At 44.3% G+C, this 25,431-nt stretch overlaps 1 protein-coding gene across 1 annotated transcript; it reads right to left on the reverse strand.

Moving 5' to 3' along the window:
- Nucleotides 1-4,108: 4,108 nt before the first annotated feature.
- FAM181A (family with sequence similarity 181 member A) lies at nucleotides 4,109-4,981 on the reverse strand. Its single transcript, XM_026046963.1, has one exon. It carries the CDS (start codon nucleotides 4,979-4,981, stop codon nucleotides 4,109-4,111), a length of 873 nt encoding a protein of 290 aa, XP_025902748.1.
- Between the last annotated feature and the right edge of the window lie 20,450 nt (nucleotides 4,982-25,431).

Here is a 25,431-nt window from a genome sequence, read left to right on the forward strand (position 1 = left end):
ATAGTTGTGTTCTATCCAAAGCTGTCCGCTTCTCAAATACAAAAGCCATCAAAGAAACGTCAGTTTCAGTTCAGACTCAACTGTGATCTTGCAAAGCTTTGGTAAGTCAGCTGAGATTTCTCTACTGTTGGAATTTTGTCCAGCAAGTTGCCTTATTACCAGGTTGGTATGTGTCCTGAAGCACGAACCCCAACATTTTTGCATAGTGGGTGGGAGGTGCTTAGAGAAAAGCTGTGCTGTCCCCTTGGCTCAGTCCTGCAGCAGATGGGCATACAGTCAGGCTCAGAAGATTGACCCTCCAAGACACACAAGTTACGAACTGGCTGACAGTGATCCCAGAGCTGAGAACAGCTGCCTGAATGGGTCACTAAAACTCTCTTCTGTGTTTTGGGAGTCTGTCCCTGCAGACCCATGCTTTAGAAAATATGTTCATACTTAAAGAAAAAAAGACAAAAAGCGTATTTATTCCCTATGTGCTGTACTGTACAGAAAAGACCTTCCCAGACTACCCCAGACACCTCACAGCATTGAGCAGTGCAGCTTTCCTGAGCTGTGATCGTGGATATGCCTTGTAAACCAAACTACAGTACTAAAATACTGGGCAGAGGGAAAGGGAATAGGGATAGGAATTCTTTAGGTTAGTATTGCCTGGCAGAGTCTGTGTCCGTAAGCATTTGTTTGGTGTGCAGTGACAGCCATGGAGATCCCTGGCTAATGGAAGGATTTGAAATCACCATCTGCATGTACACATCACAAGGATAGGCCTTCAAAAATGATCCCAAGCTGAGAATTTGCCCCGAACCATAATCATCGTTTATATAAAGTCTGAAAAAATCACAGTTCTTTAAAATTTCTTCGGAAAGTTGAAAGCAGATTTGACTGAAGCAATTATACAAAGTCCGTTTCTTCAACCAAGGAATATACATGTCCCTTGGAAAGCCTGTGTTCTGGTACTCCTCAAACATTTGTCTTAATCAAGTGTATCACTGAGCTGGAGAGCATTAGTTTGGTGTAGACCTATTGCAACTGCAACTGCAGAAATTGCAACTGCAGAAATTGTGGGGAAACAAGTCTGTAAGAGGGTGAGTATAGTAATTACAATATTATTATATTGTTCCTGCTTGATCCATACTGAAATCATTTACAGTCAGTTTACACATATTGCACTGAAATAGAGCTGGCTACCTCTTACACACTGACCGCTGGCACAAATATTTCAGGTGAGTTACTGAATCTGCACAAACTCATTGTGAATTTATCTGTCTAAAAGCTACTGTGAAATGGCAAATACTAAACAACCCAAACAAACATGGCTTTGTAACCGAATCAGTACTTCCAATGCAGAGTAAAGTGGTTTGTTTTTACTGAGCATGATAGGTTTCTTCAGAGATGATGGCTTTTCCTGAGATGTCCTAGGAGTATTTCATGACCAGATTATTGTACCTTTTTTTTTTTACTGCAACATGTGCAATTTCCTTTATGTTCTTGTGCACTTTTTTGATATTTTATTTTGTATGAAAGCCTTTTCATTCACCTCTCCCTTCCCGTTATTTATAAAAGCTATTGTGGTGTTAACAGATTAAATTTTCATTGTTGTAGTAAGTAGCAGCTCTGAATGATATATTTTCCTCTTTCAAAGTATGAATAAACAATTAAATTCTGAAAGACCACCAGCTGTCCTGAATAACCACACTGAGTGACTTAGCACAAAAATATCCAGGAAAAGTGTGAATCAGTTCAAGTTTGAACAAGTGATAATAATTTGGTAGGCAAACACAGGAGGGAGAAAGCAACAAGCACTGCAAGCAAGGAGACAGTTTTGCAGCTATTCCAGTTTTGATTGGATCCATATTCTGGTGTAATATGCATTACTTCCAAGTTTCTCTCCTGAACTCAACCAGGTGCACTTGGCCACAGCACTCACTGTAATACCTGTAGGTTTTTCTGTGACTTGCTCTGCTCAGCCCGCTGGAAATCTAGAATAATGCCATGGATGCCGCTGTGCAGTAGCACCACTGAGATGAAGTTCAGCATCTGTGTTACAATGGCAACACAAGATTAAATATGTGAAAAATGTAGCTCTTTACATATAAAGAAATCCCCTGGCTATACTTTTATAGATTCAGAGCCATAGTTCTCTCACTGAATTAAAAGGGAATGCTACTTTTGATTTCTGGCAGAGCAAAGAGAGGACAGAGTCCTCTCACTTCCTCCCATCCCTTCCCAAAATACAAAATTCTTATTGGCATCCCTAGGCCAGGTGGGTACCTCTAACCCTTAGACTGGCTCTTTACCAGCCTGCACATTGCATGGAGTTGCAGGAATGTGCTACCAATGCTACTCACATCTGTCTCCTGTCTCACTTCCTATAAATGGGATCTACATAGGTTTGACACACATAGTAAGTGCTAGTACCAGAGGCAAATTAGTGAAGACTATTTCTGTTGTTACTTTTGACCTAGTAGATCAATGCATTACAGCCCTTGCTTTCATATAGCAAAACATGAGCATGATTCAGTGAGAGTTTTAGGAAAAGAATAAGCTAGTTTTGGCCAGAGGTTAGTGCATTTCCAAACTAAAGTTGCAACCTGGTTATGTGATGCCAAACACCATTAGAAGATCCAAAGTTATACTTCAGAAGGCTTAAAATGTTCATTTTCTTACGATTGCATCTTCCTCAAAAACAGCTAAGCCTGTTTTCCCCCTCAGTGAGAAACTAAGTGCAGGTCCTAGGGAGCTATGCCAGCTGGGGAATGTGCAGGTTGAGACTGCCTTCTGCCGAGTCCTGGAAGAAGTTCCCGTTAGCTCCAGTGGGATCTGGTTCAGGCCTTGGAAGACTGGAAGATCAGAGTCCATTCTCTGGCCTTTCCCCACCCACTCCCATGATATACTGCCTTCCACCTCAATTATTTACATTGCTTACAATAAAAGTGAATGGATATATAAGCCTGCAATGTTAAAGCTTTCAGATCTGGTGTTCTGTAACTTAGCACTGCATTATCCATAGACTTTAGAGATGTTTAAGAATATTCCCTGTTAATTTTTCTAAAGCAACTTTAATAATTATTAAAGTAATAGAGTTAATAAACACTTTTGTAGTCAGATCTTGTGATAGCATCTTTAAATCTGGCAAAATGGAAGATCTCTACTACAAGGAGATGGCAGAAGTAGAAGTCAAGGCATGCCTTGGCTATGCACTTTTCAATCATATTTTATATTTTTATACTCAGCAAATTACACCTGCTGTTGACACTTAGAAATTAATCCTGCTTTTGTTTGCTTTCAGTGTAACACTAGCTCATTTCCCAGCCTCACAAGAGTTGCTGCTGATCTATATCACTCAAATGGCAGGGATTTTAGCCCTCTTGTCTCTCCACCACTTACAAATAAAATTTGCATCAATTCAGTGGGGCAAAAATAAACCAACTTCATTTGCAGAATGACCAAGGTAAAACCACCTCCTTTCTTCCTTTATTTTTTTTTAATTTTCTCAGTATTTACATATAAGAAGAGCTTAAACCAATTTACAAACATGGTGTCTACATTAAATACTGTCCACTCCAATCTCTTACATGCCAAAGGAAGTGACCCAAGTGTCTTGACTTCTCTGGAATTACTTTAAAGCACAAAACATTTTGAATGGTTTTAATCCATCTCATTTCACTGCTGTGGCTGCAGGGCAACCCCAGAAGGATGTTCCCACATGGAGGAAGTCTCCTAGATGTTACAAGAGCAGATTATGGACGGTTCTTAGCTCAACTCACCCTGGCTCAAACAATGCACTCCAAAGAAAGAGGCCTGATTCGCCTTGCACTTCACACCACCAGCTCCGTAAGGCTTATTCCTGATTTACACCCGTGTAGTGAGAGGAGAACCAAGCCCGCAGAGATTCACAGACATTGTTTAATTTGCCCCAGCTTGTGCAAGGGAGCCCCATGCAGTCACTGCCCATCCCTAGATGGAAACCACCCTCCATCCGCGCGCGTCCCTATGCTCCACTGTCCGCTCCCAACCGCACCTGAAGTTACATTTCAAGGCGTGTTAAGTCATTATTGTATTCAAAGTCACAACCCTCCTGGCTCCCACCCTCCCTCTCCCACCCACCCCGCTAAATGTAGCCAAAAACATTGAAAATAGGAGGGGGCACAGGCGGCTTGGTGGGAATGGGCTTCACCACCACGGGCCTGTAGAGTTTCTGCCCTGCGTTGTCCGCCTCCTTGCAGAAGTGCTGGACCTCCCCCGGCAGCGCCGCGCTCTTCCGCCACAGAGCCAGGCCCGGGAAGAGCGAGGGCGGCAGCGCCGCGGGGCTTTGGTACAGCGGCTGCCCGGCGCACTGGAAGGGGCAGCAAGTCCAGGCAGGCACGCGGGCGGCCGCGGGCGGCCCCGCTGCCTTGGCACGGTCCTTCTCGCCACCATGCAGCACGGGCTCATGGGCGCTCTCGGGGCCAGCAGCCTCCGGGCTCCGTCTGCTTTTCTTCCCCTCGTAAGGAAGAGGCTCTCCGGAGTTTGGGAGCCCGTCCAGGCCAGCGGGAAAGCTCCTGCCCAACAGGCTCTGCGCCGGCCGGGGCTCTTCCCAGAAGGAGGCAGGCAGCTGTCTCTTTCTCATGGGCACCTGATCCGGCCTGGCAGGCTCAGGGTTTTGCTCCTGCAAAAGCTGCTCGCCGGGAAAGGTCTCCTCCGCCTCAGCAGCCCTCAGTGCCCTCTCGGCTCTGCACTGGGGGCTGGAATCGGCCGCCTCGGGCTGGGCGCCGCGACCCCTCTCCTCGGTGCCCTTCTTCCCGCTGCACTCCACTGGTTTGCTGGGATGGCACCGTGGGATCCTGGAGTATTTCTGGGAAAACCTCTTGAGCTGCTTTTGCAAGTATTTTCTGTGGTCGACCGACCGGCGGCAAGGAGCGGATTTATCCAGAGCCGCTTTGATGTCACTCGAGGCCAGATTGACAAAATTCAGGAGGGTTTTTACCTCGCTGTCTGATGCCATTTCACAGAGCGCGGCTTGCGGAGATTTCCATTAAAAGTTTATAATCCTTCTCTTCCAGCTCTGGCAAATCTGTGAAACACGACGGGCAGATTTAAAGCACGAAACATCAAAAAGCATCAAATAAAGCAGGGCAGGATGGGTAGAGAAGCGGGGAAGAAACACGTCAAACTTCCCCACTAAGCGAGCGAGTTGTCAGCTCTCTCCCGTAAACGCTGCTCCAAGCCTGCGTCCCTGCATCCCGGCGTCCCGGCATCCCGGCATCGCCGCACAGGTGCGCACAGCCGCGTGGCTTGGCTCGCTCGTGCCGGGCAGCCCCACGGCTAATCTTGTTAGGCAACGTCCAGCTCGGAGGCGCTTCCCGCGTCCCCGCAGCCAAGCACACACACTCACCCGGGCGCGCAGGAGGTAGTGGCACCCGCGCCGGCTGCTACTGTAGCACCGCTGGGACGAGCCCCCTTCCCCGGCTAATCTTGTTATGCAGGTTACACACTGCCAACCTTTACAGGGGCAGCTGGAGCCCGCGAGTGTTTGGAAGCAGTTTAGCAAGCACTTGAGTAAGCTGAATGAATATCGACTCGGTCTAGTTCGGGGGGCTCTCCCAGGCCAATCAGAAGCCACTTTGCCAAATACAAAGCATCCCAATCAGGCATTAGCCTCCCCGTTCTCACATTCTTTGCCATCACAAATTGTTGCCATGGGGACAGCCACAGAAAGACAGCTAATAAATACAATCATTTCCCTGTGATTTCTACCATTCTCCCCTATCCTCCTCACCCTTACTAAGGCCTTTTTTTTTTTAAAAAAGAAAAAAAAATTGTACAATCCAAAGAGAAAATGTTGATGATGAGCTAAGATAGTTTAGGCACCTTTTTCTCTGCACGCCTCGAAAGCTGTCTAGGGGCTGATACGACCCATGCTTCATTGGCATAGGACAATGTAATACAGAGGACCAGGCTAGCCTACTTTTAACCATTCCCCATCAGAGCTCTTTTTTTTTTTTTTTTTTTTTTTTTTTTTTTTTTTTTTTTAAGGGGAGGATGATGTCAGAAAAAGGTAGGAAAGGAACAAATCTCTAAAGAGATGTGCAGATATCCATGGAAAGGGAGCTTGAGCGCTCAAGAATCTTGTCTTTATGTTTGCCCCCTCAATTGAGTTACACAAAAGCTGAATTACCCATTCAAACTACCCGGACAAAAGGATGGAGTTGGATAGTACTCTTGCATCTGTAGTCAAACAGTTAGAGACTTAAATCGAGTCGTCATGATGGAGAAAGAGTTAGACAAAGCCCATAGAATTGCCATCAGCAAACATTTTCCTGTGTCATATTAGTGGGTCTCCATGACTCCCCCTGGCCTGGGGACAATAGCACAAGTTTGCACACTCGACTACTGTCACCCTGCCAACGCTGGCAAGGAGCAGAAACAGGACAATCCTTTAAGGGGAAAGCATGCCCGCTGCAGGGAAGGTAAGAAGAGAGGGAAGAAAAGGCGTGTGAAATGCTAATTGAGCTGCTTCCTTTACTGATCCAGAGTTATGCGAGTCCTCCGCCTTCTTGGAGGGTTGTCCTAAGGGGTGGCAATAACTTAATAGCATAGGAAAACCAGGAGTCCCACCATGCATACCCTCTCGTCCAGGAGAAGAAGAGAGCAGGGAGGCCTGTCCTAGGCACACATGGGGCATGCCAGAGATGCAGAGCTCGTGCCGGCCTGCATGCCAGCTCTGAGCCCTGCTGCCGCACCACGGACCAGGTGACGTGGGCATTCCATGGCCCATCTTGCTTTCCAGCTTCCGAGATGCAAGACGATGCAAGGAGCTGTAAGAGTCTCAAATCTTGTGCGTCTTCAGAGAGACACATGAGGTTAAAGACACACATCTATCACTGTGGCGAAAGGAGCGTCAGGAATCCAGTTCACCTCCATGATGCAAGTAACCACTGATGTGTGGCCTCAAAAGCCTGAGCACAGAAGCTTGCCCAAAAATCACCATTTATGCCTATTTTATTGTATTTCTCTTGCTTCCCTCAGAGCCGGACAATGATCCAGATTGACCATTATACGATGTAGGATGCTCACCAGACTGTGCAAGGGCCTTAGGGAGGACTCATCAGCTGTCCATACTGGTGGGGTCGGTGCTGCTGTTCTTATTTCATATCATTCCTCCCAGTCTGGTCTGAGCCACATGTAATGACTGCAGTGCTCAAGGTGTTTCCAGTCTAGGTGAACTCTCCAGCACCAGGATATCATATAATAGGAGGTGTTGCAAAGCCTTTGACATTGCTGCACACTGTAATAATGCTGCTGATTAGCAGCACCAGGTTTGCCTCTCTCATCTTGACGTGCAAGCACTGAAATTAGTTTTTCAGTCTTCTTGTTCACTCGAAAGGGAGTGCAGAAAATCCTGAGGCTGTGTTGTTCCTAGCTGAAGCAGCAGGTGAAGCTGACACAGTAAGAAGGTCAACCAGAAAGCTTTCCCCTAGGTGATGAGGGCACTAGGGTTTCTTTTCTCTGAATTTGTTCCACAAGCAATTCCTGTCTCAGGAGACCTGGTGCAGCTAACCCTGTGCTTGCTTTCCCTTCCATCAAGTGCATTCCATCATCATGTTAATCTCTTCATAGTCTTCTCCCTTCAGCTCATTTTTGCTGAGCAGCTTCCAGTCAACTGCTTGAGCAGTTTCCTGATACACTAAGCAGAGCCTGGCCTGTCCATACACACCTGATGCCTGAAGCAGATTCCTCTTCTGTAGCTGAAGCTACAATGAGAACTTTCTGTCTAGCTAATTTGAAGAAATGCATATGAAGGGATCACATCACTGTTTGAGGGAAACAAACTGCATCCTGTGCTTGAAGAGCATTTGAACCCATGGACATCGTGCTGCACAATGCAATCTCCTGACAGACAAACTTGTTGGTTACATATATATTTAATAATGTAATAAAAATATGTCTAGGGGGAAAGGAGATGGCTGGGAAATCATATCTTATGAGACACCCAATCTGCCTGTGGCCCCTGGGCTGTGCTCTGAGCCCGAGGACCGGGTTCAGTACAGCTGCAGAGGGTGGATATGGCTCACCCATCCACGAGAGATGGTGACTGCGGACGGTGAATCCCAGCCCTCTGTTTGCCCAGCCAGTGCTCAGTCCCTCACCAAGTGTCCGACGTTGAGACTCCAAGGCTTTGGCCGTTCCTGTTTTTCCTCCTGCCCTGCTGCCACTGCAGAGGAGAGCCCTCAATGGGAAGTCTGTGCTTGCTGCTCCGGCATCCTGTTCCCCTGCAGCTGGATAACAACCGGGAGTTGAGGAGGAATGAACCAGCAAGCAGGATTTACAAAAACAGAGCAACCCACCCTTTCAAGGTCAGACTCAGGTTGAGCTGCACAGGGTTTTCTCTAAGAGGCCACCGGAGCTCTTTTGTTCCTCTCTGCTCTCGCCATGTTCATCCCAATGTACATGTGAAAGGAACAATTAACAATAGGGCACTCCTCTCCGAGGATCCAATGCACTTTGAAGTGTCCACCAACCAAAGGCTGGAGAATGATACATCATTTTCCACTGTGAACATGTCAAACAAGCACAGCTATTGAAAAAATGTCTCCACATGCCTTCCCAGCATGCAGACAGGGACCAGCTGGAGAGCCACTTCATATCTGACATGTCACCCCCTGACAGCTGTCTTCCTGGGAATTTTTGTTAGGCAAAGTTTTGTATTTTCTTTTTTTTTCTCTCTCTCTCTTTTTTTTTTTTTTTTTTTTTTTTTTTTTTTTTTTTTTTTTTTTTGTTAAGTAAGACACAAGATTAATTCGTTTGCTTTAAGGCTACGTTCAGACCTCTCCTGAACATGCAACGTTTCCTTAAAGATTGAATAAAGGAGAGAAAAAAAAAACAAAAAAAAATACCTGGGAAGTTTTGTTTTTTTTTTTTTTCCTATGTGACTCACTGTAATTGAAGTCAACCCTTAGCCATTTCTATACCAACACCTCTCACTGCTTATTTCCACACTGAAGGCCCCTTTCAGCGAAGGTATTCCAGCATCAGTCTGACTTGAGGTGCATGAACAGACCCAGCAAACTCAATGCATGCCATTAATTGGATGGTGCTCACTAAGCAGTGAGTGTACTGAGCAGCTCTAATAACATGAATATGCAAATCACCAGTGTTATTTTAATGGCCTATAAAGCAAAGAGCAGCTTAGTGAACAGTGAGGCAGTACAGAAACTGTACAGAAGTCACTGTTTTGACAGTAGTTTAATCCACATTCCCATTCTTCCTATAAAAGAGCACTTTACAGCCCTGGGCTGAGCAATGGGTGGTGTCATTTCTTTTTGTAGGTGTACTATAGAGGACAATGCTGGGCCTTTTTCAGGAATATTGTGTACAATTCAAAAAAGACAAATCTGAAAGGAAGGAAAGGCAGAGAAGGGCAGCTGGAAGCTACTAAGGATGGAGACCCCATTACATGAGGAGACTAAAAGAAATGGGTTTGCTATAGCAAAGTCAAAGGACAGAGGCTGCTCAGTGTCATCTCACCAGAGATGGAAACTTCACCTAGATATGGTAAAATGCAGGAAGAGAAGTATAAAGTAACCCACAACTATATTTGATCCAGAAAATGGAAGGTGATTTCTAAAAGTCAGAGAACAACTCTCAAAAGTTGTTCTCCTCATTGACCCTTTGCTTTCAACCCAATCTGATCTCCCTGGGACTCCAGGTCCTTCCTGCGAGTCTGCACTGCCAGCAGCCCCCTTTGCTCTCACTCCTTTTCTCCTTGCTGGAGTCAACATCTCTCCTCCAAGGAGAAGAGCATAGAGGCATTCCCACAAGAGGACGTTTTGGCTCTTTTCCTCTTTTTATACATTTTTTTTTTTCTTGGCAACCTGCTTTGTCGTGAGTGACTCCCCCTCTTTGCTTTCAGTCCCCTCCCCAGTCTTCTGCACTTGGGGACAGACTTTGAGCAGGCCCCGAGCCCGGAGGCCGTGCAGGGTGAGGGAGAGGAGGGGGGGCCGTTGCTACCCAGGGACTGCCATTCAGGCAGATGGTGGAAGGGCTTGATATGAATAGCTCCTGTCAGTCTCATAGAGGGAACTTTACAATTGTGCTACGTGTTGGACCGCACGTGACTAATGCCATTCTTCTGCAGGCTGCAGGCAGGACACAGCTGGTTCTTTAAGGGAAATTTTGTTTTTCTGCGCTGAAGGAAGAAAAAAAAAGCTATTACAAGGTCATGGCAGGAAAAGAGTCTGTATCCAATATTACTCTCTCTAATTAGACATGATCAAAGCCCATACTGCCGTTCGCTGTCTCTTTCTCTGGTAAATCAGATAATGTCTAAAAATGAGCCTGGAGTTGGTTTGGTCCTTCTGGAGGTTTTAATTCTCTGTTTCTCCACACAGCAAGCATGCAGTGAACAGCAAGGCCAAATATTCTTTACGTAATTCTGGAGTGATTAAATATTTCAAGATCGGTGATAAGCTGAGTGCCAAATACTATATGTAGGTTTTGTTAAAGAGAAATAATGCTGAAAAAAGGATTTAAAAACAGCACAGACATGATTATGCACATTTGAATAGCTGAAGACCATGAAAAAAATGAAAGATACAGGCAGGTCTGAATGGTAAATGAGCCTCGGTCTCAAGTCTACAGTGTGAGAAGCTGTGCCAGAGCTCATCTCAGACATCCTTCAGCTGCTCTATTTGCTCGGCCAGGGCTTCTCCAAGCATCCCTCCACCTGGACACTTCTACAATGAAATCATTGCCGCTTAAGGTTGGAGTCTTGGCCAGACACACGTGTTGCATGACTGCTGCACCTTCCAGGATGCTCCTATCCTGCAGCCCGGCTCCTGGGCTGTGTCACAGCACAAGGGCAGCAGCGAAGGCCACACAAGGTGGTGGGAGAAGCCTGGGCAGCCCAGGTGGATGTTGACCTGCTCTGCCTTGAGCCAGCTCCCTGCAGATTGTACCAGCTTGTGCCTGGAAATGGGGAGGCTTTTCTTGGGAAGCCCGGGGGCAGTTCAACCACCTCCCCTTCCCTGTGCCTGCCCCATCTTTGCACAGTGCAGACACATCTTCCCAGTGCTTTTCTGTGGTTTTATTCCCCAGGGCTCATTTGTTGCCTGACCCGAGCAGAGCATTGCTGGTTTACATCAGCAGGAAACATGGCACTTTGGAGTGCACGCAGCTTTGCTAGCATAGGCACGGATACACTTTTAGCAGCTTTGTGATGAGGTTTCCTTTAAATGATAATTAAGAAAAAAAGGTACCTGCCACTCTGACTATTTCAAAGCACATATTAACTCTTGCTGTCTCTCATTTTTATGTATGATTCAAGGTTGTGTTGCTCCCAACCAGCCACCCTCTGCCATTGGTGCTGTTGGGGCAGACATGGCCTAGGTGCACTGTATTCCTGACCTAATTCCCAGGCTGCAGCCCCAGCTCCAGATCTCCACACTCTAGGAGATGAGCTCCCCTCTGCAGAAAGACTTTAAGGGAAGGAGACATGTGCTCTTGATGGAGAAGGAAAATCTGCCATCTCTTCACAGCTCGGCTGAGGGCTCTCCTCACCCCTCCTCACCCAGGGAGCTGGTGCTGGGTAGGAGCAGGGAGAGCCAAAATCGGGGCACTGGCTGTTCTTATTCACAAATAGTTAAAAATGTAGTTTCATGAGAGAAAAATGAGGCCTTGCTGAAGCAGTGTTCATCAGAGGATGGAGGAGAGCATGTGGCTGTGTCAGGATTGAAGCAGAGCTGCCCATGTGTCAGTGTAGGAGCTCCTGTCCCTCTGGCTGCCCTGGCTGCACTGCCCGGTGGCACAAGTGGCCACCCCGAGACCGTCACGTAGCCGTCAATTCTGGCTCTGGCTGTTTATATTCGCTATTCCTTTGTGGTGCCAGGGAAAAACAGTCTCTTTCAGGCCCTGGGAAGCCTTCTCTATGAGCACTCTGTCAGCGTTATTTGTCTCTGTTTTTTTTTAATGCACCTGCTGTCTGCTGCATGGGAAGGACTGCATTCATGCAAGGCACCCATCCTGGCAGGGCCAGGAATCACACAGGAGATGTAACCCCCAGAAAGCTCTGGTTGGTCTTCCAAGTTAGTATCTTTTCTCTTTTGTTTTTCTTCTCTATCAACTGTTAGGAAGCATCAAACTTTTTTTTTTTTTTTTTTTTTTTTTTTTTTTTTTTTTTTTTTTTTTTTTTTTTTTTTTTTTTTTTTTCTCTCTCTCTCTCTCTCTCTCTTTTTTTTTTTTTTTTTTTTTTTTTAAATCACCTATCTGCTAAGTTTTGATTCACTCCCTGGCAAGATGGACAAGAAATATTCTACTCCTCTTGCATCCACCAGCTCATTGAAAGTTTCTTATTTGAGAAAATACTCCCTTTCCACGTAAAAAGCAGCATTATGGATGCTCCCACATGGGACTGGTGAATGATGCTCTGTCTTTCCTTCATGCCAGGAAAGGTCAGTATAGCATTTAAAACTGTTCTTACCTTTATAGCAATTTCAAAAGCTGTTTGAATTATATTCACACTGATGTGAAAACAGCCGTATTACAGTCCCATGACCTTTTCTGCACATCCTCAAACTTGGTGAACTGAGTATTGCAATAGGGATCATTCAATCTCTAGAATAATTTCAGGGTAATGGTGTCACTTATAAAAGAAACTGAAGCAGAAATGTAACCCATTTTTAGCAGAGAAATGCTCAAGAATTTATTCTTTTGAGAACTGTATCAGAAGTAGTGTCTGAAACCAACCACCAAACTACAGGAAAAGACATAACTCTACGTCACAAACTCCAGATAGAAATCCTATTCTGAAAATCCTATTCCAGCGTGTTTTCCAGGACAGGGGTAAGGACATCCCTTTTACAAGGTAATCCTGGCTAACATTTGCTCTTGGAAGCTGCCGACTTACATATATCTTCTAGAAAACCTGATTTAGCAGCAGCTGTCATCCCAGTGACCTCAGTGTGTTTATCCCTGCTATGCCCACTGCCCTGTTCTTGTGAAAAAGGCAGGCGCGTGGGACCTGATTTCCCCCTGTTGCATTTCCTCTGGACTCCTGGTTTCCGAGGGCGATGGGCAAAGCTTGGATGGCACCTGAGCCACCCTCGCCCTGCGGTGGCACCCACGGAGCCGCTCGTCCCGCCGCTGAGTTTTGAGGCCGGCGTTAAGGCGCCGCTAGAGCGCACTGTGGGAACCAAGTTGGGACCGCTCTGCTACAGCCGTGCTCAAGTTCGTGCTGTTTGTTTTCCTCAGTTTGCTCTAACCCCACAGTACTGCTCTCCGTCTGAGCAGAGGCAAAGAAACAGTATAATTCTGCCCAGAAAAGCCAACTTCAATGTTTTAATCATTATACATGTAACTAATCCTGTGGGATTAGGGAGGGGAAAATCCCTTCACCTCCGTGTGCATCTTCACTGTGCCTTTGAGAGGTACTCTCCTGATGCAGGACTGCTTTTTAAAAGGTATCTAATACACAGCCATAGCAGGTAAAAAAACTCTTTTATTCAAGAATCTCTCATGGATGAGGAAGGTTCAAATGTGAGTGAGTAAAACCCTGAGCATCCTCAGACCTTCTGAATTCAAGATGTGGCTTGCATGAGCTCAGCGTCTAACAGGAGATGCCTAAACCCAGCTCCCGGTTTTTTAAAGCACCAGGAATATTTCAAATGAAAATGGGATTTTCTGTACGTATTGCAGTGCAGAGAATAAATAAATCATGAAGTCAACAGTAAACAAGGCATGGGTTGCTAGCACCTTTTCTCAGCTGGAGTTCAAGTGTGTGCTGCTGCAGTCCTGAGCTCCCCACTCCCACTGAAGCCAAATTACAGAAGGGCACAGATTTCTACAAGTGCTAAATTAGGTCCTCCATGAATTTTCTGTTAAAAATACAAAAACTGGTTATGTGGAAGGAGTTAGCATTGTGCTTGTTTGGGAAACAATGATGCCCTCAGCACCGTGTTGATGTCCACTGGGAGCGTCTACATGGGCATTGATGGGAGGCAGCAGGGTCTGGCCCATGCTTCTGCAGAGTGTAATGGTATTAAAACAGGAGAGCAGTATATTGAAATGAACAATATATTTATGAATGTTTATGGGCCTAGCAGAGTCTATTCAACTGTCCTTTGCAGAACAAATGCTAATAATGAAACAAAACGAATACTTTATTTGTCTATATCTCAGATAGCAAATAGATATTACAAATAGCTTGTCCAAGTTGGGTGATCAAGCCAGTTTTTGCAACTCTGATACTACACGTATCATTTTTCTTCCTTTCTGCCTCCACTGAATCTGGTACACAGGAGAGAGACTGTCACGGTTGCACAGGTTGTATCCTTGCATCATGTGGCTGGCCATGTGCAGAGCTCTACAATATGCTGTGCAGGAGTCAGTGGGTGTTGGGGAACATGGTCAGATCCATCACAGAGACTGTAGAAATCCATCCAGATTTATAATGTGCTAGCAGTTTGTAGGGTGAAAGTTCACTTACAAAACCCTATAATCGATAGCTAGTACTAATTAAGAAGTGTTTGTGGCTGTTTCTATTAGCAGCTTGAATGTTCATAACTTGAAGTGTGTTTTTTTACCTCAGCAAGAATATCTGATAACGTGAAGTTTTTACACATAAAATACTCAGAATTTGAGGGGTTTTTTTGTTTGTTTTTTGAATTTTTTTTTCCTAAAATATGCTGCAGAGGTGGTAAGTAAGGGCAGGCAGTGAATGCCCTGCAGTAGGGATCTCTCCTCTAAGACAGTGATACAAGCAATCCTTTGGCTCAACCTTGGCATTCCTCAAGTTTAGCAGTAGGACAGCAACTGTTGATAAAGGCTACTTCTATTTATATGCCTGAGCCTGGCACTATTAAAAGAACTGACCTGTTAGGAGAAAACTTACATCCATCAGTACTTCCCTGAACTGAAGGAGTAAATATGAGCTGACACCTCTTCAGCTCATGTGTACCACGTACAGAAGCAGTTACCAAGCTCAGCTGGCAAACTGGAACGTCTCAGACTACAGATCTCACGCTCGTGTCTGAGCTGCCCACACAAAACTAAGGGTTGGCAGATCTGAAGACGACAGAATGATTTTGCCACGGAGTCTGTTTATGACCTAATTGCTTTATGCTTCATTCTCATCTTTTTGAAGATTCGAATAAATCTTCTGGATTTTTTTTTTCATTTATTTGTTTGTTTTCCTATTCACATTACACTATCTTTAACATAGGGGTTTGCTCTTACCATTCTTTGTTCACACAGTGACTAATACACTAAAGAATCTGAAGATTTTTGCAATGGTGGCTTTTGCACTGGACATGTGTTACCTTATTCTTGGGATGGGGTCAGCATGACAAGACCCATAAGCTGACATCATCAGACAGTTTGTCTCAATAATCACAAATATATAAAATATTTCCATCTACAAACATTGCTGTGAAATACTCTTACATATGGGGGTTATAACTATTTTTTCCTGTTTTTATTTATTTATTCAATTTAACAGACAATTTAATTATGAAATTAAATGGACTTCTGTTAACTTCTGAATTACATCACCCATCAGGAGGACAAACAAAAATCCATGTGTGCCACTCATATCCCCCTTCTACCTCTGCTCTATTTTTGTACAATTTCCATAGTGTCACATGCTGAATACAATCGTCAGTCCAATACTCCCGGTTTGTAATACTCTTTATTTAAAATAATTATAATCAATAGAACCTAAATATGGGATACTGAATAAGACCTTAAAGACAATATGATGGGACATTACTCATTGCCCTGCAACAGTCAAAAGGCAATTTGTGTGGCAGGAATTACTGGAAGAGGAGTAGAAAACAACACTGCAATCCTGTATGTAATATTTACACATGTTTGAATGTGTTTGTTACAATATAGTTGGGATAATTAATTTAATCATCATGTAGTAGACTTAAATCATAAATATGCAGGTTATATTATTTCTTGCTTGCTGTTTTCTGGACCACATCAATGATTCAGGCGCACCAGACCAGTGCATCAGTGCCTGCATTTAGGACTGATACGAGCTCTGAGGCACGTGTGGGACAGGCTGCTGCTGTGCCTGGCAGTGCCTGAGCTCCTGGAGGCAGGAGCAGCCCAGCACTGTGCTCACGGGGCAGCACAAGGTCACTTTTCTCATCTTCTTGCAGAGGCCTGAGCTGCACTCCCTGGTTTGCCAACAGGGAGGCACATTCCCACTGGAGATAAAAAGCAAGGAGATAGGACTGTTTTTGCTGTCCCATTTTATTCATGGATTTCACGATCACACTCAATACATAGACAAAAGCCAAAGAAGATTCAGAGATTTCCCAAGAACCATACTAAATTCTTGGTCCTGTTTCATTTCCCTTTCCCCTTGCCCAGCCTCAAGAGCCTTCACATACTGCAGTGAAGTGTTTAGCAGGAAAACTTTGGTTGCTCTGTGTTCCAAACAGCCCTGCTTGATAAACACAGCAGGATGGATCTGTGCTGTGCGTCCCTTAACTGAGTTATGATGTATAATCCTCCCTGGAACAGAACATTTACATTCCACTGACCTAGTTGAAAAAATACATTAATTTTAATTTATGTAAAATTCTCCCAATAAAAGAGTGAGAGGAGAGAGGCAATGTCTTCTTCACAGTCCCTGCCTGCTTGGAGCTAGAACTGAGGTCCGACTTTTTAATCAGGGTTTTCAGAAATGGTGAAGCATTTCAATGGGTAGGTTGGGTAGGTTCTTCATGTAAATTTACATACAGCTTTATCACCTCCCTTTTTAGCGCCCTTTGTAGCTGACTGGGGTCAGAATAAAAAACGTGGCTTCCACTGTCTCCTCCCTAGGTCAGGAGCCCAGGCCACCCCTGCTCCTATGGTGTGCTCAACAGTGTCACCTGGACATGAAGCCCATTGAGGAGAGCACAGGCTTCACTTGAGTTCCCCACTTCAGTTCATCTCTCCATGACTGTGCAGATTGAGCTGGTAAGCAGATGTCTGGAAAGATATCTTCATACTAAAACTCCCTTCAAGGAGACTATGTGTGAGGTGAAGGAAGTGACAGGAGAGATCACTGCATGGTCTGCAGGCTGTTTGGCTGATACCAACATTGCCATAGCCAGTTGGAAACAGAGTCATCTCAGGTGCTTCCAGTAGCTGAATGGGTAGGATCAGGGGATCACAAAGTTGTCAGAGTCATATTCCCTTCCTTACTTGATTCCTTCATAAAGACAAGATCAGAGCATATAGGCAATGAGCCCCTTATCTATCAAGTCCACCCCAGCCCGCTTTCGTGGGCAGCTCGTCCACAGCACAGGGGATTCCACCTTCCTTGTCAGCAAGGAGCACTGCAAGCCTGAGCTTCCACAGCATGAAGCCTGAATGTGAATGAGCAGTTCAGAAAAGCACGGGTTTGGGATCCTCATTTTGCCATGAGCCTTGAAGTCATTTGCCATGACCCTAAAGAAGAAATACCAAGCAGAGGTTATTGCTCACACATCTCTCCCTGTGCCCAGGGACACTTCTCTGGTTCAAAATAATCTCTGTTATCACTCCACCACCAGGAAAAGCCTTCCCTTGTAGATGCAAGTAAGCCTCTATGACTAATAGCAATTCCCCAGAAGCGGATTTGATCTCAGTGTGTGGCCAATGGGACAGAGCTTTCTGCAGGACACTGCCTGCCTCTCTTGGGATATTTTTTGTTTCTTGCCAGTATCTTTAGCTTACAGTGAACCCCATTTCAAACTGAAAGTGTACTCGCTACTCATGGAAATGAGATGACGTGTTCTCAGTGAGGATCTGAGTTTGCTTATCTACAGTCATTTAAGGAGCGTGTTCGTATTGCTGAAGAAGGGCAGTCCCTACACTAGACTACAGCTGTTCAGAGCGATACAGTATCGTAAAATGCAGGCAGCAATTTGTGACAAAAGAAAAAGCTCTTTTTTTCCAGCCAAAAAGCAGTCATTTTGTATGGCTTCTGATATAAATGCCTCCATCACAACTTAAAAATCTATTACAGAAAGAAATGCTTCCCTATTTTCTCATAAAGGGATACCTGCAACATAAGAGGTGCAATATCAGTTGGGTATAAATAATGCAAGGAAAGGGAAGTAGGAGGATAATTGTCCATAAAAAGAAGCACCCCATCATCTGTTTCTGAAGATTTATTTGGCAGTGAAGCTGGCAATATTCATTTCAAACAGTAGAACCTAATCATTACCTTCTCAGGCCTTGATAATTCATAAGCTGTCAGATGTCTTTGCAAACACATGTGCATCCTCACAAGCTTGTCTTTTTCTTCATCTGGACTTTGGCAGAGTTTTGAAACAAATGTTTCAAGAGAGAAATGGATATTCAGAAATACAGCTGTCTCTAAAGAAAAAGTGGAATAAATGAGTAATATCAATGCACCAACGTGCATCTTCCTGTACCGTTTAAGAAGATCCTGGCAGAGCAAAGGGAAAGTCTCTGCCAATAATTCTTCCAGACATGGAAACCCACAGAACTGATCAATAGCATGACTAGACAGGACACAGTAAAGACAGTCTGTAAGCACCAGTTTTCTTTAAGCAGAAACTTTATTTTCCATATAAATTCTCATGATCTCCAGAAGTTTCATTTAGTTTGTTGTTAGTTTGTTTCTTGGTTTTGTTTTGTTTTCCGGAATTAACACTATATGGAAGGCCATCGTTCTGCAATATCACTCTAAGGCTGAATTGATATGAACTCTTTCCTGGCAGGTAAGGTTCTCTCTTCTTGTATCTTGAATGCACCTAGATTTCATGCAATCTAGTACCAGATTGCATCTAGATGCAATTTAGGAAAAGCAGCAGAAATATGTGTCCAACCTCTGTCATGAGGTAGAATTGCTTCAAATAGAGGTGGCCATTGTGCCATGGGGACCAGAACCTTTTCCAGTGCAGACTCAACTAGAGCCAACAGTTTAGGAGACCAAACTGAGGCTGTTTTCCAAGGATTTCTGAGCTTGTACCCTAGCTGGCTTGATGAAGAGATGTTAGTGTCTCTCTTCTCCTTTTTATTGTTTGAATTCATATTTATGAAAGTATGCTACAAAAATTAGGCTGCTTTTGTTCGTTCATTGCCATTAATTTTCTGCTTATGATTTCCTGGATTGTTGATGTAACTCATATTCCAGCCATTAGGTTAATTAATTTTGTGTCACTTCAGTTGGGCCACATTGTCTTATTTGCCCCTCTTGATTGGGTGAATGAAACCTTTCAAATGGGATGTTGCAAACAATGAATGCCCCATTCATGCGTTAGAGTAATTCTAGGTTTTCTGTGTGACTGGCTACGCAAACAAGATTACATCCATGCCAGTGCAGCCAGCCACCACAGGGTGAATGCAGCGTGCCAGCTGCACAAGGAATAAGTGGGGTTTGAAAATGTCATTGCAGGTCTGTGAAAACCCTCTAAATAAACATTTGCCATTAAAAAAAAAAATCTAAGAAAAAAATAGAGAGCCAGAAAAAAGACAGGGCCCCCAAAGTGGTTAGCACTGTTGCCTGCTTTTTATTTAACAGTGACTTTTTAAGATCTTTTAATAACATACTATTACCACTGCAATTAATCTAATTTTGTTATCTGGACTCCTTTCCCAGAAATAGCTGTTAGGAAAAAAAAAAAAAAAAGAGTAAAAATAATAATAAAAAAAAAAATACAAGGACACAGGCATATGTTGATCCAATAAAATTAAATAAATTCAAGTTTGTTTTGCATTTTTTTTTTTTTTGCAACAGTAGCAGAGAAGCCTTAACATAACAGGGCCTCATTGTCTTTTGCTTTAGCCTTCTGTGCAGGGTAAGTTTCAGACATGAAAATCTACTTCTCCAACAGATTTCTACAAATACACAAAGTAGAAACTAGTGTAGGAATCAGGAAAAGGGATAAATCCACCAGCATTTGGGGGTTTACGTCAATATTTATAAATTCCACCTGCAGTATGCAAGCAGACCTAATGACCAGTACAAAAGATGTATAAACCTGCTGTTTACAAACTGGCATGAGCATTCACTCTGAATGCTGAATGTTGGCTCTGGCGCGATTACTTCCTAGCAGGAATATTGATTTGTAAGCAGAAGATTTGGCTGATCCTTTTTCAAGAAGGCTTGTAAGAAAAATAATTTCTGACTGCTGTCTGTTTTACATGAAAGAGCACCGTGCTTCAGTTACTTGCATCTTGCATCAGAAACTGAATAGCTTTCCCTGAAAAGCTATGGACAAATGATAATTTGGCACTCACCGCATTGCTATGTTTGAGGCAGATGGAAGAAAGACACAAATCTGCACGGAGAAGAAAAAAAAAAGGCTATTTGCTTTATTGGTGCAACTGATACGGTTAAAGAGCTGATAAGCTTTTGGACACTCTGATCATTCTTCAGGTCTGAAGCAGACATCAAACTTCACAATAAGTTAAATTTAGTTATGATATTAAATTAAACAACATCTCTGACTGAGTCGGAGAGAAGGATGGCTGCTGGTGGTGGAGCAGTTGGGTGGAGCAAAAGGGCACATGGTAAAGTCCTGCAGCACCAAGTGTAGCTGCCACCAGCCTAGTAGCTCTGTCAGGGACAGAGAATTAATAAACGAATGTCTTTGCTGAGTTGGTAATATTTGTTACCCGGTTAGCTGTGAATTTGTGAGGTAGATGACCTAGCCTGTTGAATATACATTATCCACTAGTAAAGAGAAAAAAGAGGCCAGATCCTTAGCAATGTTATATCAATACCTCTAATATATATATTATAAAGTTCATCTGGTAAAAGAAATACATCCAAGCTGTCTAATATGCCTTCTATTTTAAGATGTTTATTCAAAACAAAGTCGTGGGCCAAAATTAAAGTTGAGTGGGATTATATGTGATTTAGTTAGGAGCTCGCTATAAGGATAAATACAATAAGCCTCCAGTAAGCACAGCTGCTAGTCCATGAGTTTCAGGCCCTTCAGTGCTGATATCCATTAGCCAGTCTCCTCCAGCTCAGGGTGAGTTACCACAAAATCTTGAACTTCTCTGTGCCAGGGCTCCAGGATCCTCTTTCTGATCCCCCTTCACTGTCTTGCACCGATGCTACTTTCATTATGGATTCTCCTTTTCTTTTTATTTGCTTCTGTCATAGATTAATGTTATTTTCATCATTATCTTGCTAACAGCTTTTATTTAGAGGTAGAGAAAAGTAAGCTGTTTCACCCATATATTTATCTTGCTAATGGGAATTATCTGAATAGAAGATGAGCACAAGCAACACTCATTTACCGTGAAAAAAAGCAAGCTGGAAAGTGTCAGAGAGATGCAATGAATGAACTTCTCTTGCTAATAGCTGACTGGCCTTGTTATTAATATAGATATAATGATGTTAAGCTTCTCTATTAAGTCAGCAGACCCAGGCTATTGGTTACACTTCATTTCTAAAAAACAGGCTCATTTTTCAATTATATGGTAATTCCCAGTGTTTTTAAGTGCCTGGAAAATGCAAGAAGCTCGAGAACATCTTACTGAGAGTGCTGCAAACTTTCACTCAGACAAAAAACACTGTTTGGAAGGACCAGAGATGCTGGCTTGCAATTCTTATCTTCCCTGGTCCCAGGTGAAAGGAATAAAGACATTACATGCATGCAGTTTGGGGCCCATGTTGATAGCAAATAAAAACAAATTTCAGTGAAGTTTATGCCAAGGCTACAGATAAAGATCTCTGCATAAAGTCTTTTTTGGAGTCCTCCAGGCACTGGGCTTCTTGAGCATGGTCACAGTTGGGTGTACAGTTACACTCTGGGAGTCCCTGGTAGGGTGAGGAAGGCTAATAAAGCATCTTTTTCCTTCCCACATGCCAGAATGCCCCTGTTTGAGCACAGGGTCTGGTTTCAGTCCCTGCCTATTCCTGGGGGCAAACGTTGCTTGATATTGGTCACTCAAGAGGATAAGAGCGGCAGCAGCAATCGTATGTCCCAAGTGCTGGGAAATGCAGTTAGTTACCCATGGGTGATGTTGGACAGTGATGAAAGAAAAATAGAGCCCATAATGGTAACCTTTGGATTGCTATGTATGTACACACTGTGTGACCCTAAACATCCAGCCTTGCCCATGTCTCAGCACTGCACATCACCTTGCCCTGCTCTTGTGCAGCTCTGGGGAACGTGGCTTTCAAATGCAGTCAAGCTGCTTCATGAGGGCTCTTCAAGGAAAAGGAGAAGGCAAGTAGAGTCTTCTCCCCTCTGCATACTTGTCTTCATCTATTCAGTTTAATATGTTCTGATGCCTGGGAGCTGGGAGTCCCAGGAGTTGAGTACACTGGTATTCTCCTGTGTGTGAAGGAAACCTTGTGTGAAGGAAATAGTTAATGTTTGCTCTGGCGGGTGAAGCGTGACTGCAGAGGGAACAGGCACTCTGACTTACGTGGCAGACAAATGTAAGGGTGCTTGGCAGGCAGAGAGCGTTTTCCTTGCCAGCAGTTTCCCATAGCCATTGCCTGGAGGCACCAGGCCACACACGAAGCCTTGCTGGGATACCTCACTCATTTGGGACACCCATATTCCAGGAGTTTTGAGGGATGCTCCTCTCTCACTCTTGCTGGCTTAGGAGCTCTGTAGAGCTACAAAGACATCGGCTTACTCTCATTTAATTTCACAAGTAGCTCCACAAATACTTTATTTTTTTTCTGTCAGCTAAAACTTAGGCCACCTTAGACTGTCACAAACCTTTTACATAGCTATGGAGTCCCAATACCTAGACTTACCACTAGAAAAGACCTCTGCCTCCTCTGACACCTGTTGTTCTCCTCTTCCTCATGCAGCAAATGCAATGTCCCATTCCCTTGCCCTTTGGCTTCTCTGGAGATACTTATCTGGTAGAGACAAAGTACTTATAAATGTGCCCTCAATATGGGTTGCCCATATTCTTGAGAAAGGGATCTCTGCTTTTATCTCACTATCTGATTCAAGACAGGCTTGAATCAAGCCTCAAGTAAAACACAAATAATTTATTTATGACTGCAAAATAAACAAGGAAATGGTGATGCTTGCAAAAGATTTGGTGAAGAAGACAAAGCAAAACTTTACCTAATCTACTTATGTCAAGATTAAATTAAGGTCTCATTCTCTTGTATCAGTCCAGCGACACCATCTAATCTCTAATATCTTTTGCTCTGCTAGATGACCTTAAGATTTGTACCCTTGTAGCTGTTTTCTGCCTGAGACTGGGCCCTTCGGCAACCGTTTCCCATGTACACTACAATTGTGTTTAGCTTTGATATCGATGTAAATGCACACAGTGGAGAGAAGCCTGCTCTGAACACACAGCAAGGACAACAGCTCCACAACCCCCCTCAGCTCTGTGTGACTCCAGACTTAAATCAAAATCCAGGACTTGAAAGCTTAAGGCTCTGCCCCATCTGTGACTCAGCTTCCTTGGGAGAAATTTGTCCTCCCTAATCCACATGGACACCCCTGCTCTGTAGACTGATGCTGAAGAGCCTCAGGTCAGCAATATCTTCCAGATCTGAAGGAAAGAATGAAATGAGGAACTGAACTGATTGTGAGTGAAATAGGCTCTATCTGAATGACATTCCTCCTATACTCCCAGCCCAGAGCCAACTCTTCCCTCGAGGAAATACAAAATCTGCAGGAAAAAGAGAGGAAAAATTTCAGGACACCTTACAGACTTGCACAGTGCAGCACATTCATTTTAACACCTGGGGCGCTTAGAAATACTATACATAAATCATGGCAGCTTGACAGTGAGAGAAAATGGAAATAAACTGGAAAGATTATTAAAAACACAACTTGTGGGTAAAGTAAGAGCATTTTGCACTGCTCATAGCAGGTCAGGGACAAGCACAGGCCTCTGCCAGGATTTGGACCAGTGCTGCAGTTTGGCATCAGTCTTGTTGACAGAACCACGTGGCTGTCACCTGTCACCAAATTAGAGCTAAAGACTAAGGGCTGCATCCCCTCTGCAAGACATGTAAGGAGGTAGTCCCATGTTGACAAGCAGTTTCTTTTGTGGGGGCACCTCCACTGATATTTCTCTTTCAATGACTTCTGTGCACACCTGCATCACACATCAGCCCTTTAGACAGGGCAGCTGGTTTTGCTGCTAGCCATGGAAAGGTGAAGTTTCCTGTCCAGTTCCCAGCAGGATGCATCCTATTCCTTGTGCCCTGCTGGATATGCATGCTGAAGGTGTGAGTAACCCCACAGTAATAGCAAATGGCCCCAGAGTAGCAGTGAAAAAGGAGGGAAAAGGACACGGATGCTGTCTCCAGCCCTCAGAGTCTCTGAGAGCTAGACTGGAAGAAGAAAAAACTTCTCCAGAGTTCACCTCGGGTCCACAAGCAGGCTGTACACTCGCACTTTATCCATGTCTGTCCAGGATAGGCATGAGCTCTCCAAAAGTAAAGCAGTGCTTGCTTCCACTCAGCCCAGGAGGAAGAGGCTGAGCTGAGGAAGAGGCAACAAAATCTTGGATGAGCCACAAGTTTAAACCTGAAACTGATCCAGTTGCATAAAGTGCCCCCAAAGTACTTAGTCTCTACCCACCTGTGCCATGTTCGGACATGGGCAGTCCATTACCTGATGCACAGCTCCATGGGGCTTCTTCTGATATGAAATCTGGTTACTGTCAGTGGAGTCTGTTGAATAGCTGCTGAACCTTCCGATTCCTCTGTGCATGTGTGTGTACAAATGTGTGTTCATGTGCAAGAGAGGGAACAAACACTAACCATCTCCAGCACTCCCAAAGTGCTTCAGAGAACAACCAGTGACATTTCTCTTTCCTGATTAGAAAGACGCCTCTTGCGTTTGAGCATGATTGATGTCCATGACCTTTTCTGATCAGATCTGGAGGAGTGACTTCAAAATGAGCCTGGTGACACTCAGAGAGCTGAGCCACTCTTGAAAATTGGACTTGAAAGCACTTCACTTACAGTGACCTCGGTCAAGGATCAAGAACTTGCCCTGCCAAGGAACGGGAAGTTGGGAATCTGCTTATTCACTGTCAAAAAGGATATGTGAAGAGCCACAGGGTGGTAAGGGCGGGAGGAGCAGATATAGTCCAGGGGGACCAGGTGGTCCTGGGACTCCCCAAATGTAGCTTAGTGGCTTGGCTGGGCTAAGGAGCCTGGCAAGGAGGAGCACTGAGAAGGTATCTCACATCAGGTGCATGAAGCTCCTTGCCTCCACACACACCTTGTGCTGCCTCTTCATAGTGGGATACATTCCACCTGCTGGGAGGGCAGTTCTGTGGACCACTCGTCTCCAGGAATGGACCCCCATAGCTGCCTCAATAGCTTGGAAAGCTGAAGCCACCTTTTACAGACTCAACAAACTGTTGCAGTCTACAAACTGTGCCCTGTGTGAGTCCAGGCAGGAATGTGTCTGCTCAGTACAGGAAATTAAGGTGCTTCTTAAGCACAGAGAAGCAATCAAAAGAAAATATAAATTACCTTTGTATAAAAACTTA

This window comes from Nothoprocta perdicaria, unplaced genomic scaffold (assembly GCF_003342845.1).
Source record: "Nothoprocta perdicaria isolate Ctin4 unplaced genomic scaffold, notPer1 scaffold_108, whole genome shotgun sequence".
Classification (NCBI taxonomy): Eukaryota; Metazoa; Chordata; class Aves; order Tinamiformes; family Tinamidae; genus Nothoprocta; species Nothoprocta perdicaria.